This window comes from Scleropages formosus, chromosome 8 (assembly GCF_900964775.1).
Source record: "Scleropages formosus chromosome 8, fSclFor1.1, whole genome shotgun sequence".
Lineage (NCBI taxonomy): Eukaryota > Metazoa > Chordata > Actinopteri > Osteoglossiformes > Osteoglossidae > Scleropages > Scleropages formosus.
This window is the reverse complement of record NC_041813.1, coordinates 27,265,093-27,283,003: the sequence shown is the minus strand read 5'-3', so window position 1 is coordinate 27,283,003 and position 17,911 is coordinate 27,265,093. Positions and strand designations below refer to the sequence as shown.

General features: G+C 43.5%; 1 protein-coding gene across 1 annotated transcript; it reads right to left on the bottom strand.

The window, feature by feature from the left end:
- Window positions 1-323: 323 nt before the first annotated feature.
- On the bottom strand, window positions 324-16,516 carry LOC108936884 (glutamine-rich protein 2-like). Its single transcript, XM_018756527.2, has 16 exons — window positions 16,289-16,516; window positions 11,181-11,267; window positions 10,988-11,083; window positions 10,779-10,883; window positions 9,677-9,763; window positions 9,289-9,375; window positions 8,810-8,914; window positions 8,522-8,692; window positions 6,778-6,948; window positions 5,430-5,552; window positions 5,207-5,308; window positions 4,866-4,984; window positions 4,439-4,501; window positions 4,115-4,207; window positions 1,510-1,715; window positions 324-591 (listed from the first exon to the last, which is right to left on the bottom strand). The coding sequence occupies exons 1-16, from the start codon at window positions 16,448-16,450 to the stop codon at window positions 557-559; spliced, it is 1,812 nt and encodes a 603-aa protein (XP_018612043.2). The 5' UTR covers window positions 16,451-16,516; the 3' UTR covers window positions 324-556.
- Between the last annotated feature and the right edge of the window lie 1,395 nt (window positions 16,517-17,911).

Sequence of the window (17,911 nt, the reverse complement as noted above, 5' to 3'; positions counted from 1 at the left end):
TCATTCATTCATTCATTCATTCATTCACTCAATCTTGCTGACCCCTCGTCCTGGTCAGGGCTACAGCGGTCCGGAGCCTATCCTGGAATCACAGGGTGCGAGGCTGGCGGGTACACCTCGGAGCACGGCAGGGTTGGCACACATGCACACACCCTTTCCCACACTCCTGGAAGGCGGGCAGATCACATTAACAAGGATTTCCACAACTCTCAGCAAGCTCTACAGCTGTGCCCTCAGCTACCTCAACTGCCAAGCAAAAACCAAACAAGATTTAAATTCAGCCAAGTAAGAAAACTGAGAAAGGCTGCTATAAACTGCTTCCCCGATGCCCTCAGTAAAACACAAAGTCTTCATGCTATCGTGTTTTGAAACTGATTTATTAAAGAGTTGTATCCATCACATAAATGCCCTCCACTCAGTCTTTGCCTACAGTGATATCACTGTCGATTCACCCTCCTGTAGTCTGTCTCTGCATCCTGAGTCTATAGAAGCTGGTGAGCAGCGTCCAGCTCAGAACGGGATGGATGTCGGTGGTCTCATTCAAGCGGCTCACTTGCTAAGGACAGTGTCCTCTCAGGGATAGGCTATATGCTGGGGGGAGACAGATGCAGGACACACTGGTCAAAGTCAAATATGACAAGTAAAGGTTTCCCTCACTTAACAGGACTAAATTCCGTTCCCGAAATGGGGACAAAGCAGCTGGAACTGCGTGGACTCCTGTGTTCAATGTAAATATAGCTTGTTCAGTCAGTGTTTCATGTTGTCTGCCGCTCTGCCTCCTACATAAAGTCGCAGGGCAAATGGCAGTGCAGTTTGCTCATTAAGAACTTCTCAGTTTTGTTCAGCTTATTGTAACACAAGTCACAAGTATTTTCATATTAGAAATCTCCTGCTTAATAAAAACTGTAAGGAGGCCCCCGTGATGCGAGTTAACAGTCACAAGAATGGCCTACTAAACAAAGATCTTTTCTGAGAGGACGAAGTTAAGCTGCTGTGATGTTACAGCTTCAGCTGATCAGTGTCACCATCGTGCTCATTCATAAAGTTTTTGTGTCTGAGATATCTGGAAGTGGCTTCAACACATAAGCAAGTTGTTTAAAATGAGCAAAATTCTTGCAATATTAAGGGAAACGGTATTTATGTCATTTTTTTCATTACAGCTAATTTTCATTATGCCGGACCACATTCTGTGAGGACTAAGTGTCTAAGCTCACAGTGGCTATGTGCCAGTAACACTCTAGGAGTGCAGGGGGACCCTAAGGTCAAGTTTCAAAATATTGAATTTCTTGGACTGTCAGCAGTCCCCTTATTTTGCAGGCATTTGCAAGTCAGACAGGCACTCAGCAATGTTCTCCATGCTCCCCAGGCATACAATGTGACCTATGTGCTCTGCACACTTGAGTAAGTTGAATTTATACCATCTAGTTTTTGCTCACAAAAGTCACTTAACCACTACTGCACGTGCTGCCAGTCTTGACCCCTTGACCCTGCTGACTTGTGGTCTCTTACCTTCTTTGGGGATGTTAGGTGGCCTGGGCTCCATGCCTCTCATACTACTGCAACCCTTGTATATATGTCCGTCTTTTCCCAGGATCTCCACATTCTCTTTGTCGTGGTTCATGCCTCGGTGCAAGCGAGCGTAGCGCTGTCTGAGGTGGGTCGAAGTTTGGTTGCTTCCACAACTTTGGGACACTGGCAGGTCTAGGATTTGCTCACTGGTTTTGGAAGAGAAAAATAAGTAAGAGTGCTGTGCATCATAACTTCACAGCCACTTATGTCCCTGGAAATTGATGTTCTATACCAACTGACTAGTGACTATAAACAAGAAGCAGAGACTTCCTCTCTTCAAGCATGACTCCATGGTGCCGCCAGCCCTTCAATTTTCCCACTAAGTACTTCTTGTGACCACAGTTTTTCTTGATGACTCTTCCTAACTTACTGCTGGGGAACAGTCTGTACTGTCCCGTGTGTAGTGCCCTGGATGGGAGGGAAGTGGGACTGCATTCGCTTTCTGTAGCCCTGGTCCAAAGACTGTTCTTGGACAGCAACCTGGCTCTGCCCAATATCTGTGTGCCTGTTTAGTGTAAATGAAATTTAGGTCAAACACCAAAACAAATTTGCATTTCACTAATTTTTGTATCTAGCTGCAATGGAAAGGAAAGGGAACTGTTGGGCCTTGTGGACTTGGTAACAAAAACAAGGCAGGAGAAAAACTGATCAGCTTTTGCAATATCAATTACCTAAAATGCAATAATCCAACAATTTGTGTACAATGCTATTGGACATCGCTTGATGGAGCACACAGAAACGAGATCGACTACATCCTTAGCGGCAAGAGATGGAAAAGTTTGATTTTACAGCAAAAATAGGACTTGGAGCAGACAATAGAACAGACCATGAACTACTGATATGCAAGCTCCAAATGAAACCAAAGAGGAAAAGTACAGCCATCCCATTTCCAAAAAAATTATCTGGAAAATAGCAAAGAACGAAGGCTACCTTAAAATCTTATAAGAAAAAGATGGATAGGAAAAAAAATAGGCTATAAACAAATGTGAAGATAACCAAAACCATGACAACTGGAAAAGCAATGAGTTTCAGTGCTGACAGTGAATAACAGAAGTCAAACACCACTGCTTTGTGAACTCAGTAATCAGCAACGAGGGATCTAGCAGTCAAGAGATATACCCAAGACGAGCACTTGACAGAGCTAGGAAGATCTGGAAAAGGTCCTCAAAGGTGCTGATGTATCCATAAGAATAAAGTTGGATCAAATTAGACCGGAACGTCATTATAAGCACAAAGACTGAGGTTATTGCGCTTTGGACATACAGTATCGTGCAAAAATTGTATTCTCTTTAGGAAACCAAAATGGAAAAAAGGAGTACCAGCAACCAGATGGATGGACTCAATCACAATGCAATGGACACAGTCCTCTCAAGAGTGAAAACGAATTCTCTTTATCCAAATTTCAGTAGAACAGCTCTTGGCTACTGATACCAACTTTTGATTTACGGACCTAAAAATTACTATAACAAAAATTTATCCGAAGCCTGTCCAAAAAATATTGAAAGTTGAGTGATGTGCAAGTAATGTACTGTTGTTGGCACTGTTAGTTGCTGTCTGCAGGATATATGAAACAATTTGTTTGGAAAACTTACTGCCTATAAATGCACCTCATTAAGTGTTTGACAATCATCAAGTGATTCACTTGTCTGCATCCAGATCCTTCCGTCTACCGGCTTGTTAAGAATGTGAGTGTTGCATTATGGGAAGTGTAGGAAATTCCACAGGAGCGTGTCTTCCATTTTGTGTGTTCTTTATATTTATTCATTTAGCTGATGCTTTTATCCAAAGAAACTTGTAATATTAAGCTACCTGCAACTATGACATGCTCAGTGGACCCCTGCTTAGTTTCTTGCTCATCCTGCAGAGAACTGATCAATTTGTTATGAAGAGAAACCACAGTCAGTGAAACAGAAAACCGTTTGATAATTATCTATTACATACTAAAATCACAGGGTTTATTCTTATTGTAGCAGCAGAGGGGGGAGCTGTGCCTCTCCCATAAGGCAGTGCGGACCCATGTGTGTCAGTGTGAACATACTGCAACGGGCAACCATTTTGGAGAGTTACGGGGATAGTTTTGGCCCCAGGGTTGTCACTTATCCTACAGTATGGACGCGTGCTTTGTGAGTGCGACTGTTTGACTCTGCTGCAGCAAGTGTCAACAGCACGGTCAAGGTAGGTTGTAGTATGATACACCTATTTTACAGTGTTGGTGATACTTGGGGAAACCGGCGTGGGGCTTTCAGATAGGCCTGGAACGCATTATTCTTTCTTCCATTTAAAATAATGAGGAATACACTCAGTATCCGAACATTTGATATATCCAAAGTTTCCTGGAGTGGCTTACTTTTATAAATCGACAGACACCTGTATTTGAAAAGTTCACAAACAGGATCCAAATAGGAATGACCTAATATTATAAAATTATATTTCAGGTCTTTTGCAAGCATGAATCCAAACTATTTTCTCATGCAGGTAGTTGAGATTCTCCTTACTGAACTACCCTGAAAACAGCAGAGGATAAACCCACAAGCCCATCACTTACCTTTGGGAATGGTGCTGGACCTCTTCCACTTTCCTTAGATGGAAGGGTCTGTGTGAAGGCAGACTTGATGCTACAGGCAAAGTTGGTGGTTTCCTATGAGCAAAACCGCCAATTATTGAACAATTACAGATTTAAAATTAAACTGCAGATGAAAGATGCTTAGTTTTAAAGTCTTTATGTGAAATAAGGCATAAAAGTTATTCAGGTTCTCAGAAATGTTTTAATGCTAACAACTCCTACTGTTGTTACTGAATGTTGACCGTATTATCAGTGTAGCTTCATATGGTTGCATGACCACAAGTTCATCTTGCAACACCCACTTACAGTCCAGGGCCCACATCAACACGACGGTTGCAGGATAAGCAGTGAAAACGGGATGGGAGTGGCCTGAAAAAAACAACACTAAGGCTCAGTTTTCCTTTTAGGACTATACTATGCTTGCAGGGATCAACAAGGCTTTTGAGGGTGCAAAGGGTGAAACATTCAAAAACAGAAATATCTACTTCTGTTATGTTTTATATATTACGACAGTAATTGGATTGCCAGAAAAAGACCATGACAAAGAAAAGCATAGTGAGTAAAGCTTTGGATTTGTTAGCCAGGCAGTTACTCTGAGCTCCTTCAAAGGAAAACATACAAGCAGATCAATGGATGAACTAATTAAATACAAGACAGCTCTGGATAAAACTGTCTTGCTAAGCAACTGAATAAATAATGCATGGATTAATAAAAAATGGGACATGTCACTAACTTCCTGATGGCAGCGGCGTTATCCAGCTCTGAGTCAGGCTGAACCTGCACCACCTTAGATACAACCTCCCAGCAGTTCTCCAGTTTTTTCTTCATCAATTCCAACTCTTTCTCGTTCATCTGTGGGGTAGAGGACAGGTGGAGTTTCTCAGTCAAGGACATGTTTTGCAATGCCAGGTATGGACAGAGACGTAATGCACAGAGGGTAGGTCAGTAACATTAATGGGGATGCCCAACCACAGCTAGTGGACTCTTGTACCTTAAACCCATGTGCACGAACTTGCTACTGGTTGTCTGGTGCAGTAGCAAGTGATGAGGGCAGCACCCCCCAGTTAACGTTACCTTTCTGTCTATTTCATCATAGGTTTTGTCCGTGGTCTTGTGCCACTCCTGCTCCTGTGCATCAATCTTGAGCAGCAACTCTTGGAGCATGCTGTTGTTATGCTGGCTCGTGAGACAGAAACAAGACAGGTTAGAGTCAAAGTAAGACTCGAGCAATTTGCCACATCACAATCAGTGTATTCACATTCCCAGTTAACTAACTGTTGGGCAGAGCATTACTTACATCAATTTGCCTCTGTTGCTGGCTTTGGCCTTCCAATAGCAGGCGGGTGGTGTCATAGAGCTTCTCACACTGTTTCTGAAGCTGCAGGATGCTTGCTTGTGCGGGATGCTCGCTAAGTAGCTCCTTAGTGTGTAACATGTAAGCCAATAGACACACAGAAAAATCTCACCACATGGTAGTTTACGGTGAGAAGCACCTCATACTGCACTCGGCAGCTACTTTTTCAGGTACACCTGCTCATAAATACAAACAGCCTGCCTCTCCAAACACCTGGGTCATGTAGCTGCAACTCAATACAAATAAAGCATGAAGACAGAGGTGAGAGGGTCAGTTACTGCTGGACTGATTTAGAATGAATAAGTCCCATCTACATTATTTTGAACAGCAGTATGATTGTTGGTTCCATCATCTTAGAAGCAACCATACTCCTGGGATTTTCACGCAATACAGCGCCTAGAGTTTACAGAGATTTTAACAAGGAACAAAAAACATCCACTTAGCGGTAGTTCTGTGGGGAAAAATATCTTGTTAATGAGAGATGTCAGAGGTCAGACTCAAAGCTAACCCTAACCCTAAGGCCACAGGTACAAAAATAACTGCTCAGTGCAACAGTGGTGCACAGAAAAGCTTCTCTGAAGGACAACTTGTCAAATCGTGAAGTGGATATGCTACCGCAGCAAAAGCCACACCAATTTCTACTCCTGTCTGCTTTGTGTCAAGGGTACAGACCGGTGGTGGTTGGGTAATGATATGGGGGATGTTTTCTTGGAACACATTAGGCCCTCAATACAATTAAGCATCAGTGGAATGCCACAGCATACCTAAGCATTGTTGCTCACCAGGCGCATCCCTTCACAGCAACATTCTACCCCTTTTCCAAGTATGTAATTCCAAGAGAACAATGTGTCACACAGCATGCATCACTTAAAAGTTGTTCCAGAAACAAGAAAGTGATTTCAGTTTACTTCAACAGCCTGCACAGTCCCCAGATATCAACCCAGTAAAATATCTTTGTCATGATGTGGTATAGTCAGTTCATGGCATGAATGTGTTGCAAAAAATTTGGAGGAACCGTGAGATGCTTTCAAGTCAAAATCGAGCAAATTTTACAAGGAATACTTCTAGCACCTTGCTGAATCCATGCATCAAAGGATTTCATTGTTCAGGAGGCAAAAGCAGAACCTTCCCAATACTAGGTAGGTGCGCCTAATAAAATGGCCACAGTGTAAATTTACATTCAGGTCCCTTCCTACCTTGTTCAAGTTTAATTGCTAAGAAACATTTGTTAAAAAAGCTTTTAGTAAGTCTGTTCTCTTGATAGCTGCTTTACTCCCTGGATGCAACGTACCTGCACTTCTGAGCCTTCCACTGTCCTGCCGATGCCCTCTGCCATGAAATCCTCTTCATCGTGTTGGAACTGCTGGCTAGCCCTCTTGCTGACTTCCACAGAAGATGAAGTGAACGTGCCCTCCTGCCGCAACCTGCCGTCCCTATGACCTGGCTCCAGATCATCCGAGCTCTGTAACAGCAGAAGACTGGATAAAGCCATCATGCTTTACTAGCAGTAGCAGCTGGTAGTGTAGTGGTTAGAGCAGCTGCTTTTGGGCTCAAAGAGCGCAGGTTCGATTTTCACCTATGGCTGTCGTACCCTTGAGCAAGGTGAGCAAGGTACTTATCCAGAAAAATTGCTCCAGCAAAAATTACCCAGCTATACAAATGGGTGAGTAATTGTAGGTACATGGACATTGTAAGTTGCTTTGGAGAAAACCATCAGCGAAATGAATAAAGGTAAATGTAATACTCCCAAGGTCAGACCTGGGCTTCACCAACTGCTGTGAGAGCACAGTGGGTTCTCTCATAATGCTCTCAGTCTGCCTCCGTGAATGATGACCATTATGTTCGACCACTGTGCAGCAACTGGGGTTTTCATTATTCACACTTCTATAGGCTCAGTTGTCCAAAGTGATTAATGTGTTTTTACGCCGACGTCTCGGGTTAGTTACAATACGTAAGTAAGTCACTCTAGTTCATCCTGCAGCATTAAAGGGTTTACAGTCAGCCTGAGATATACCCATTCGAGTTACAAGAAGTTTCATTAAAAACCCTGACTTCAAAGCTTTTTCTTCCAGTTTATGATGACTGAGTTCAGATTTTTTGCGCCTCTCGACAGCTGAACAGTGCAAGACATCTACACTGACATTTATTAATAGAGCAGATGCTCTTCTCCAAAGCGAAATACAGTGATTGTTAACCGGTATTTATCTGGTATCTTTAGCCAAGGTGACATACAGTGTCACGTATGTTATAGTAAACTCTGTACAGTCTTTCACACTTCTCTGCAACAGATCAATGTAACGCATGTGCACAAATGCATGCGCACATATACACACACACACACACACACAAAATCAGCAGCTGAAAATCACAAGGTCACCTGAAGCATGTCTTAGTGAAGAAACCCCCAAGGACACTCACTGAGCTGGGATTAAACACATAGAAACACACAGTCCAGGCACTGAGATGCCACGTGTACGTGTGTCAATGTGTTCAGTGAGCACGAGTTCATTTGCATTTCTCATACCTTTCCTTTTTCTTTGCCATTTTGTTTTCCGGCATTAAGGATCAATTGAAAACAGTAGTGTTAAATATCATGCGTATGCTTTTAGGTGTACAGTTTGCAGTAACTGCAAAAACAGCCGGACAAGTACAGGTAGACAGCTGTACGGTAGCAATAATAAGAAGCCATGCAGTATTTCAGAGTAATTCAGGGAAACTGCATGGTATGCTGTGTTACGATAACTAATGTTAACTACTGAAGTTATTGTGTCCATTTTAATGGGATTTGGTGATATTTCAGTTGAAATGGGTGTCGCCGCTTGGAGCTCAGGGTCGCGTCAAAACACAACGCTTCCGGTAATCCGAGAGTTTGCTTCGTAAAGGGTTTCTCAGGAACACGTTACCTTCGCGATTCGGGGCAAGGCTGTATTCTTACTTGACATTCCAATGCTGAGATGACTCATTTGTACAGCTTTTACAGGTCAGCCAATTCACGCCAGCTGCCTCGCTCCCTGCCTTCCATCACCGACACTCACCTTCACCTCCGAGCCCTCTACTGTCCTGCCGTTGCCCTCCATCATCACGCCTTGGAGCTGCTCCTCCGGCTGGCCGACCCTCTTGCTGAGGTCTGCAGGAGAGGGATGGCAGATGGCCCCTTGCTGAATCCGGCTGACCTCCTGCCCCGGCTCCAGCTCTGGTTCCCGTCTCTACACAATTTTCATTATTGAGGCAAAGTCCATTGCAAGACAACACAGTGCGACCCAATGTCATTTATTGTAATCCAGTGGAGTTCACTTCTTGTCTGGCCATTGTTCTCTGCCCACCTGGGACAACTTTTCCTTCAGACCCTTCACCTCACTCTGAAGGGCGTCACGATATTCCTTTAGTTCAACTATTTCATTTTTCTGGTCCTGAATCTGAGCCATGAACTGAATACAAAAAGGACAAAAATAGAAAGAAAACAATTCAGCCAAAAAAAAAAACAGCCTCCTGCACTGACCCAACAATCAATTACAGAGTCATTAATCTCAGAGGACAGAAAATTAGATAAATGGAATGGTCAAAATAACACAACACATATACAGCACTGGGAGAGTTTTACTAGCTATCCAGAGAAGGGAATTCAGGCGAGATGAAATTCAGAGTATTAGGAAATAAGATGTAAAAAAGCACATTTAATGTCGACCTCAGAGCTGGATGACTGGAATGACCCCCAAAAGTTTTGACTACTACTTATCAGCCTGACTTTTTCTCCACGCAATTTTCCTGATTCGTGAAAAGCCATGACCTGCTCTGTACTCACCTGGGAGAGCTGCTCCTGCAGGCCCTTCAGCTCACTCTGAAGAGCACCCCGGGATTCCTTGAGCTCATGGACATCTTTGAGATGGTCCTTCATCGGAGCCATGAATTGAACAGAAGAAGTGGGAAAATGAACAGGTTCCTCCAAAAAATACAATACAATGTAACTCGCCGTGTGTTCAGCCGTAACTTACATTTATGCATTTAGCTGATGCTTTTATCCAAAGTGACTTACAGTTTTAAGCTACTTACAGTGATTTACCCATTTATACAGCTGGGTAATTTTACTGGAGCAATTCAGGACAAGTACCTTGCTCAAGGGTACTACAACAGTAGGTCCAAAGGCAACAGCTCTAACCACTACGGTATCAGCTGTCCCTTACTCTGCTCACCTGGGACAGCTGCTCTTGCAACACCTTCAGCTCACTCTGAAGGGCAATCTGGGACTCCTTCAGATTCTGGATATCTTTGAAATGGTCCTGGTTTGCAACCATGGATTGAACAGAAATGGAAAGCGAGCGAGAAAGGTCAGTCGGAAAATATACATCCTTCCCTGGTTTACTACCTTTTTTGTTTCGTGTTTTTTCGTAGTAAAGGCCAGTGTTTATTTTATTAAACCAAAGCTGCTTAACGACTTTTTCATTACAACGCACTCCGGCAAAGCTCTCTGCAAGAAGTGTCGCGGAGGACGCGTGTGGGACAGACTTTTCCGAGTGCTATGAACTCACCCGGAACTCGTACTTTGTGCGCTCTGCTGCTGTGTGACTGCTTTTGTACTTGCTCTTGAATTTCGCATTAACTGTGATTTCTGTTGTTCCACAGTTTTTTTTCACTGTGATTTGTTTTCCTGATTATAGTCATTTCAGGTATAACACTATACTTGCTCCTATGAGAAGTCATGTGATAGAAAATCATGTGAAAATTATGTTTAAACTAAAAAAAAAACATGGTCAGGGGACAAAGCAGCCAAAAAAGTTACCACCTCTTCAAAAAATCAGTGTACATCTTTAATCAAAACACTATAACACATAATCTTCAATTAGACTAAATGCAAATGGCATTGTTTTACATGGCACTTATCCCCTCCTGCAATAAACTTGATCAATGTACTGAGCCTGAATTGTCCCATGCAGGCTACTCAGTTATATAAGTGCATAAATAATTTTGAGTAGCTTCATACACAAACGTCACTTGAACTCAATTTGAAGAGTTAGCTAAATGAATAAATATTTACAGTAAGCTTCCATTTAGAAGCTTGAGAAGTATCTTTCATGTAGTTTAACAGTGTTTAAAGGCAGTTATACAGGTGTAAAGGGGTGTTGCTGGGATGACCATGACATGTCATCATTTGCCCTCACAAGAGAAAATGGTAAAAGTAATGCTTTTTGTTTCGTGCTGACACCTAACACCAACTTTTTGGGGAAGAATTAAGGTTGGCAAGTTGGGAAGGCCTGGAATACAAAGTCATTTGGCCATGACCTGCTCTTTGCTCACCTGGGACAGCTGCTCTTGCAGCCCCTTCAACTCACTCTGAAGGGCTTCACGGTACTCCTTCAGCTCATATATATCTTTGAGATGGTCCTCCACTGAAGCCATAGACTGAATAGAAAAGAATAAATACAAGTAAACTGGTGAATGGGGGGAAAAAAAAACAAAAGAGTGTCTTTTGCTATGTCTTTGGCTAAAACAAACTCTCTGCTCACCACGGACATCTGCTCCTGCAGCCCGTTAAACTCACTCTGAAGGTTACCCTGTGACTCATGGATGTCTTTGAGATGGTCCTGGATTGGAGCTACGGACTAAATAGAAAAATAGATAGATATAAAATCGATCAGTTACGAAATATCGTAGAATGTAGTTCATTGCATGTCTGGGTACTACCTACTGCATCCTCACCTGGGACAGCTGCTCTTGCAGTTCCTTGAACTCACTCTGCAAGCCATCTAGGGACTGCTTCAGCTCAAAGAAGTCTTTCAGATCGTCCTGGATGGCAGCCATGGATTACATGGAAAAGGAAAAAGGAACAGGAAGACGGGTTGGTGAAGAAACAACCTCGCAGAGGCCAAGCAATCAGTCCCTTGTCGAGGTCGGTAGTAACCAGTTACAGTTACCCCTTTACTTGTATTTCAGTACATTTTTGGAGTAACTGTACTTTCCAAAGTAGGGTTTGGCATCAGTAGTTTTTACTCTTATGCTACTTTTGTCGCTCTTCTTGTTAGTTTACATTTTTTGGGATGTAATGTTTTACGATGCTTTAAAAACACAGCACTCTTCACCGTTACCCTCTCTTTATATACCGTTTTTTTTTTTTTTTTTTTTTAATTTTCACAAACTGCTTGTCCTATCCAGGGTCACAATGGTCTGGAGCCTCTACCGGAAACAAAGGGGACAAGCAGGGTACATTATGGAATGGATACCAGTCCATCGCAAGGAAATCCCACATGTCCATCCACTCACACACATACTAAACGAATTTCGAGTCAAAAATTCACTCGATACATGTTTTAGGGCTGTGTGGGAAAAACTATGCAAAGAGGGAAAACAAACTCGACAGAGACCAAGCCAAATACAAACTGAAGTCCAACCTCAGGCACCAGTGCTACCTGCTGTGCCACTGTGCTGCCTGGCTTTATAACCATAAACCGTTATAGTTCCCCAGAGCAACGACACCCGTTTATTGTTGACAAACCAGAGTTTACGGCTGACCAGTGCAAATAAATTACGTGAAACACGACTCATGCGGCAGCCTTTTGTATCATCGGGAGACGTTTGATGGCAGAGGCCCGAAGGCCAGGCGGGAGAAAGTTGCAGTAGTCCAGGCAGGCTATCACCATGGCCTGGACGAGGAGTTTCATATACTTTGTTGTGTGATAAGGGCAGATCCTGCGCATGTTATGCAGGAATTACCTGCAGGACTACGTTGTAGCTTCAATACGTTGAGAGAAAGACAGACTTGAATCAATCATTACTTCCAGGCTCTTAGCCGATGAGGTAGGCAAAAAGACTGAATTGTCCAGTTTGATGGAGTTCTCAACAGGAGGATGGACCAGATGGGAGGTGAAGGATGTACTATGGCGAGATTGAGTTTTACGTCACGATCAGACATCCAGGCAGAGGTGTCCGAGAGGTAAGTGGTGATGGTGAAGGAAACGTCTGTAGCTCCGTGGGGAAAGGAGAGGAAGAGCTGGGTGTCACTGGCACGGGAACGGTAGCAGAATCTGTGGGAGACGATGACAGGGCCGAGGGAAGAGGTGTAGATTGAGAAGAGTAGGGGGCCCAGTACCGAGCCCTGCGGAACACCAGTTGAGAGAGGCTGAGAGAGATGATCGGAAGCTCCACCAGACCACTTGGAAGGATCTACCTGACAAGTAGGACTCAAACCATTTCAGTGCTGCTCCTTTGATGCCAAGCTGTCCAAGAGAGGACAGCAGAGTCCGGTGGTTGACAGCGTTGAATGCTGCAGACAGGTCGAGGAGGAATTAATTCATTTAGCACATTCTTTTCTCGCAAGTGACTTACAACTCAGACTTAACAAAAGTGCAGTTTTCAATATGCAAACAGCACTAGATCCAGACACACAGTTGTCGATATTGTAAAGTTAATTTGTACAGTATCACCATTTTTGCTGACACATATTACTTGCACAGCTGCCTATTGACCTGAGTCTGATAGGTGATTGTGAATAAATTTAATAAGGTACATTTTGTCTATATTGTACGAGAGTCTAAAATTGTTACATGGTTATCTGGTGATCTGCAACTTTTTATTTTTATAAAATATGTTAACAAAAATGACATTTACATGTTTGCAACATGTGCCGAGTAAGACGAATGAAAAGAATTTTTGAAATATATAGAGGTTCATTTTATTTTATCCTACTGGAAATTGGGATTAGAGATCGCATTCAAAATTAAATTCTAGAAAGTCTGAAGTGGTATGTTTATTAATTTTTTGTGCGTTAATGTCAGCTAATTTGTTGTAATGAGACAGTAATTATCAGTAATGGCACTACATGGAAATTGTACTTTCGGATGTTAAGTTTAAGTTTGACAAATTATGTATGTATTTTGCTTTACAAACAAGAGCAGCACCCAGCGTTGTGTTAGTACAAATATTCACCCACAGTGGTGTTATAACAAAATTTGTGAGCACTAACTCATCTCATAAACACACACACCTGAAACCACTTGTCCCATGTGGGGTCGCAGGGAGCCGGAGCCTAACCCGGCAACACGGGGCGAAAGGCTGGAGAGGGAGGGGACGCACCCAGGACGGGACGCCAGTCCGTCGCAAGGCATCCCAAGCGGGACTGAAACCCCAGACCCACCAGAGAACGGGGCCCGGCCAAACCCGCCGCGCCACCGCACCCCCCTCTGTGAACTTATTTACTATCTATTGTAATTTAATGTTGGATTTAACATGAATATTGTAAACAGATGTTCCTAATTTTCTAGTAAAGCTGGCAAGTTTTTCCCCACCTTGTTCCTTTTACTGGTTTTTATGTGGACACTACTACCTGCACTAGAACTAGCAGTCTGGTCCTGGGTGGGTTTTACCACACTTTAGTAAGTAAAGGGTATGACTGGATACAAATCCACCCTAATCCTTAAAGATATACTGGTTACACACCACCTACATGTCACATGTGCATTGTCATCTTAGTCTGCCAAAGGATGTCATCCCAGCATACGTATACTCCACATGCAATCTAGGAAAACATGTTGCTATAAGTCGTTGTTCTTCTAACTAATCACTATCTAGGTAATTTCTGCTTGATTTCTAACCAAAAATTTCAGTGCCAACTCTTCAGTGGAATATCATTCCTGTACCTGCATCACACATTCCTCTATTTGTAGTAAAATAGTTTGCATGATGACGCTAGATATAATCGGATTTTGATGTTCTGAACGGTGCTGTGGAGTCGGAGTCGGAGTCAATTATTGTGTTACTGGAGTAGGAGTCGGTACATTTGTATCGACATTTGTATCAATTTTACTTTTTTGATTACTCTTCCCAGCTCTGGTCATGTGAAATAGACAAATGTAGTCTGGGACTAATTAAACTAAATTAATACATAGCAGTGGGAATGTGTGCGAGCTAAACAGTAAGAGAATAGGTCCATGTGGTCCAAGATACTAGTATGCATATAATGGGCAATTTACATATAACAGTGTTAATGGTGATAACAATAAACTTTATTTTATACAGCACCATTAGAAGCATATTCTTAAAGTACTTTACAGGAAGAATGGTAAATACAGCACAATAGCAAAGCAACAAATTTAGACAAAAACACATCAACAAAAGAACATAATATAAAGAGAAAATAACACATTTACACTTAAATTTACATTTATTCATTTGGCAGTGCTTTTCTCCAAAGCGAAGTACATCTCCGAGAACAGTGCAACGTGCATTACAGCAACAGAAGGAGAGAATGATGACACTTGAAGGCAATTCTAAACTCATACCCTCAGCCTGGATGTAAAGGTGCTTAGAGAATGAGAATCCATGTTTTTGGGAAAAGAATACCACACTTTGGGGGTGTAGCAAGAGACAGCCTGATCTCCCACAGAATGCAGGTGAGCTTAAGGGACATATAGGAGGCCCAGAGTCAAATGAATAAAGAGTGGAAGGTGGGGAATTGACTGACAGAAGATGAGTGGGGAGCCAAGAAAAAAGGAAACCTTTTGTATGAGGTGCAGTCAACAGGTTCAAAGACAGACCGCCATGTGACACTACTGAGCAGTTATACCAGTGGCTTGCAACCACAGCAGCGTCATCAAAAAACTCACGCCACGTGATTTTTAGTATTTACGCAGCAGGGGGAACATGCGCCGATCAACGAGCAGAGGTCCTAGAATGGAGCCCTGAGGAACACCACACTTTACACTGCCCACTTCTTAAGTGATATTACTGAGAAACATGGAAGCCGCAGGGTGCGAGACAGGAGCTGAACCACCGAAGTGCAATATTTGAAATTCCACAGAGAGCGTCAAGACGGGACAGTAAAAGTGGTCGTCGGAAGGCTCTGCCGAGGATTACCACAAATTACAGTGGAAGGGGAACAGGAATCTGCAGCCATAATAAGTCATCAGGAACTTTTATTACGGCAGTTTCTGCTCTCTGTAGTTTTCTGTAGCTAGACTGAAAAGGTTTAAAAGGTTATTTATATTTTTGGAGCAGGGAGGCCCACAGCCAGTCCAGTGTTCAGTGACAGACACTGCTTTTCTCCACCTTCTCATGTCACCAGTACGGATGGAAGTCTTTGCAGAGAGACGTGTAAACAAAAAGATGCGGTTATTATTAGCATGAAAAGCTGCCCTTCACAAAAGGTGTCCTAACAAAATATGCGCGGTATGAGTTTAAGCACGTTTAACCTCTCAGCGCTGGAGAAAGGTCAGCACAACACAGGCAAACATCCCACGGCCACAGCCAAGGACATCAGACGAGAGGCGGCTGACGAGAGCAGCACATCATCACTACCGCACCGCACCGCACCGCACCGCCGGGATCCCACCGCTAGGCGGCAGCAAAGGGCGCCACACGTTCAGCGACACGTATTCGCTTAGCGGACGCCTTGTCGTCAGCTGAACGAAACCAATCGGACAACCAGTTGAACAAAGTCACACTTAGGCGGAAAACGACGTACTTAGACATCGCTGATGTTCTGCATGAATTATAGTTGAAAAAGTTAATCAGGTGAATCACAAAACGTTAGCGGAATGTCAGCTACACTACTATACTAAGCCACTAACTAAGATTGATTTACCCATTCACAGCTTTAAGAGACCAGGTTGATTTAACACTTTGCTCACAGACACTACACAGTGAGTGACAGCGCGGATTCGAACCCGGCGGCGGCGGCTTCTGAGTGACTCCTCCCCCCGAGCCCGGTCCAATATCACAGGACTTGCTTTAGTTACTCAAAAGCTGTGCGAGCGTAAGACTCGGGCCAGTCAAAGAGTGACTGCGGTACACACACATACACAGGTGATACTCACCTGACACACGCTTTTCATGGCAACCGCATCTTTCTCCTCGGGGACCACGCGTTTCAGGATTTCGCTCAGCAGCGAGTGCAGAGCCGAGTAGTTCACTGTGCTGAACTGCGGGGCGTCGATACACAAGTCCAGCAAATGGAACAAGCTCGTTTCAGGTGCCATAGCTGCTGAAACGACGTTACCCCTTCGCGTGGAAAAAAATGAAGCGCACTACAATACTTTACATAACTTCACACAACACCAGAAATGGCGTCACCGTTTTCTTAGCTTTCATTGGACAACCGCGTTGCCTCCGCGAGGATTTATGGTTGCTAAGCAATAGTCGCTGCACTTGTCACTTGTGTCCAGTCCCGCAGCGGACACGAATTGTGTGCCTTTACGCGGTGTCGTTATTTTCAATCAATGAACCGCATTTTCAAGAGCGAGCACGCTGCCAGGAAAAAAAAAACAAAACAAAACAAACTAAATTTTGTACTAAAACGAAAAAAGGACATCACATATTACTAGTAGAGCCTGAACGTGCGATTTCGTCCAACCCGAAGTAGCGACTCTTTTAAACCCGAAACTTAAGGAAACGGTCTCTTTGTACTCCGCTCGCGCGTCCCAACGGGCAGCAAACGCATCTGCATTTAGTGGTTCGTGTTATGTATAAAATCTAATATTTTCTTTTTTTTTTTTTTTTTTTTTTTTACAAATGTCATCACGACCTGATTGTTCGGGCCGGGGGTTTGCGAGTATAGTTCGACTACTTAACGAAACACGTGGCAACAGTTCTTTTCCCGCTATGATGCCATGTGTTTTACACACTCGGTGCGGTAACAGAAAGGGGAACCGCTGGATTCGGCGGGTAAACATCCATTCGGTCCATTGGCAGCTGTTCTCTGGGATTCTGCACGGGACACCACATTTTTACCGCGTTTTCGGAGGAGCGCTCCTGACACTTTCCCTGCCGGGGATGTACTGTCTCTCCCACGAAACGCAGTAAATGACAATTGGCCCGAGTTCAAAGAAAAACTGCAAAAGGTGCAGAGGAACTGAAAAAAAAACTCTACGTACGACTAAAAGATCCGGATCAAGGGGCGAACATCCTACAAGGTGACAAGAGATCATCAGATCTTTCAAAAAAAAATGTAACAGCACTTTCTTTCAAACCTTGTGTTGCCACGAGAAGAGACAAACCAGTTCAAAAATGTTTATTTGAAATAATAAACAAGTACGTTCCATAACACCGGAATGTATACATTTATTTTTTTAAAAAAGAAAACTGAAAAATGTAAACATTACCCAGAAAACAGATGTTCACTCCTCCTCCTGCATGAAGAACGAATAGTGTAGATGGTTTGGCCTGCAGAGTCTCGCAGCTCGAGTCAATGGAGCTGCTCCACCTGCACCTCCACCTGTCACACAGGTGCCAGATGCACCGACTCCTTCGCTGCGTAACAGGAGTCCCCGCAGGGACACAAGGGATGCGTCAGGGAGAGGAGCAGCAGCAGCAGCAGCAGCAGCACACGTGTCACTCCACTGCCAGTTTAGAAGTAAATACCAGTGTTTCCAACAGATTGCAGTCACAGCCAAAACGAGTGGTGCCAGTTAGAAGTGCAATAAACAAGTAGATCTGCAGGA

Coding starts and splice junctions, on each gene's coding strand:
- LOC108936884 (XM_018756527.2), bottom strand. CDS start 16,450: ATGGCACCTGAAACGAGCTTGTTCCATTTGCTGGACTTGTGTATCGAC. Junction 8,693..8,809: donor TGAAGGAAAAGTTGTCCCAG/GTGGGCAGAGAA, acceptor AAAATTGTGTAG/AGACGGGAACCAGAGCTGGA. Junction 1,716..4,114: donor GTCCAGCACCATTCCCAAAG/GTAAGTGATGGG, acceptor TTCCAAAACCAG/TGAGCAAATCCTAGACCTGC.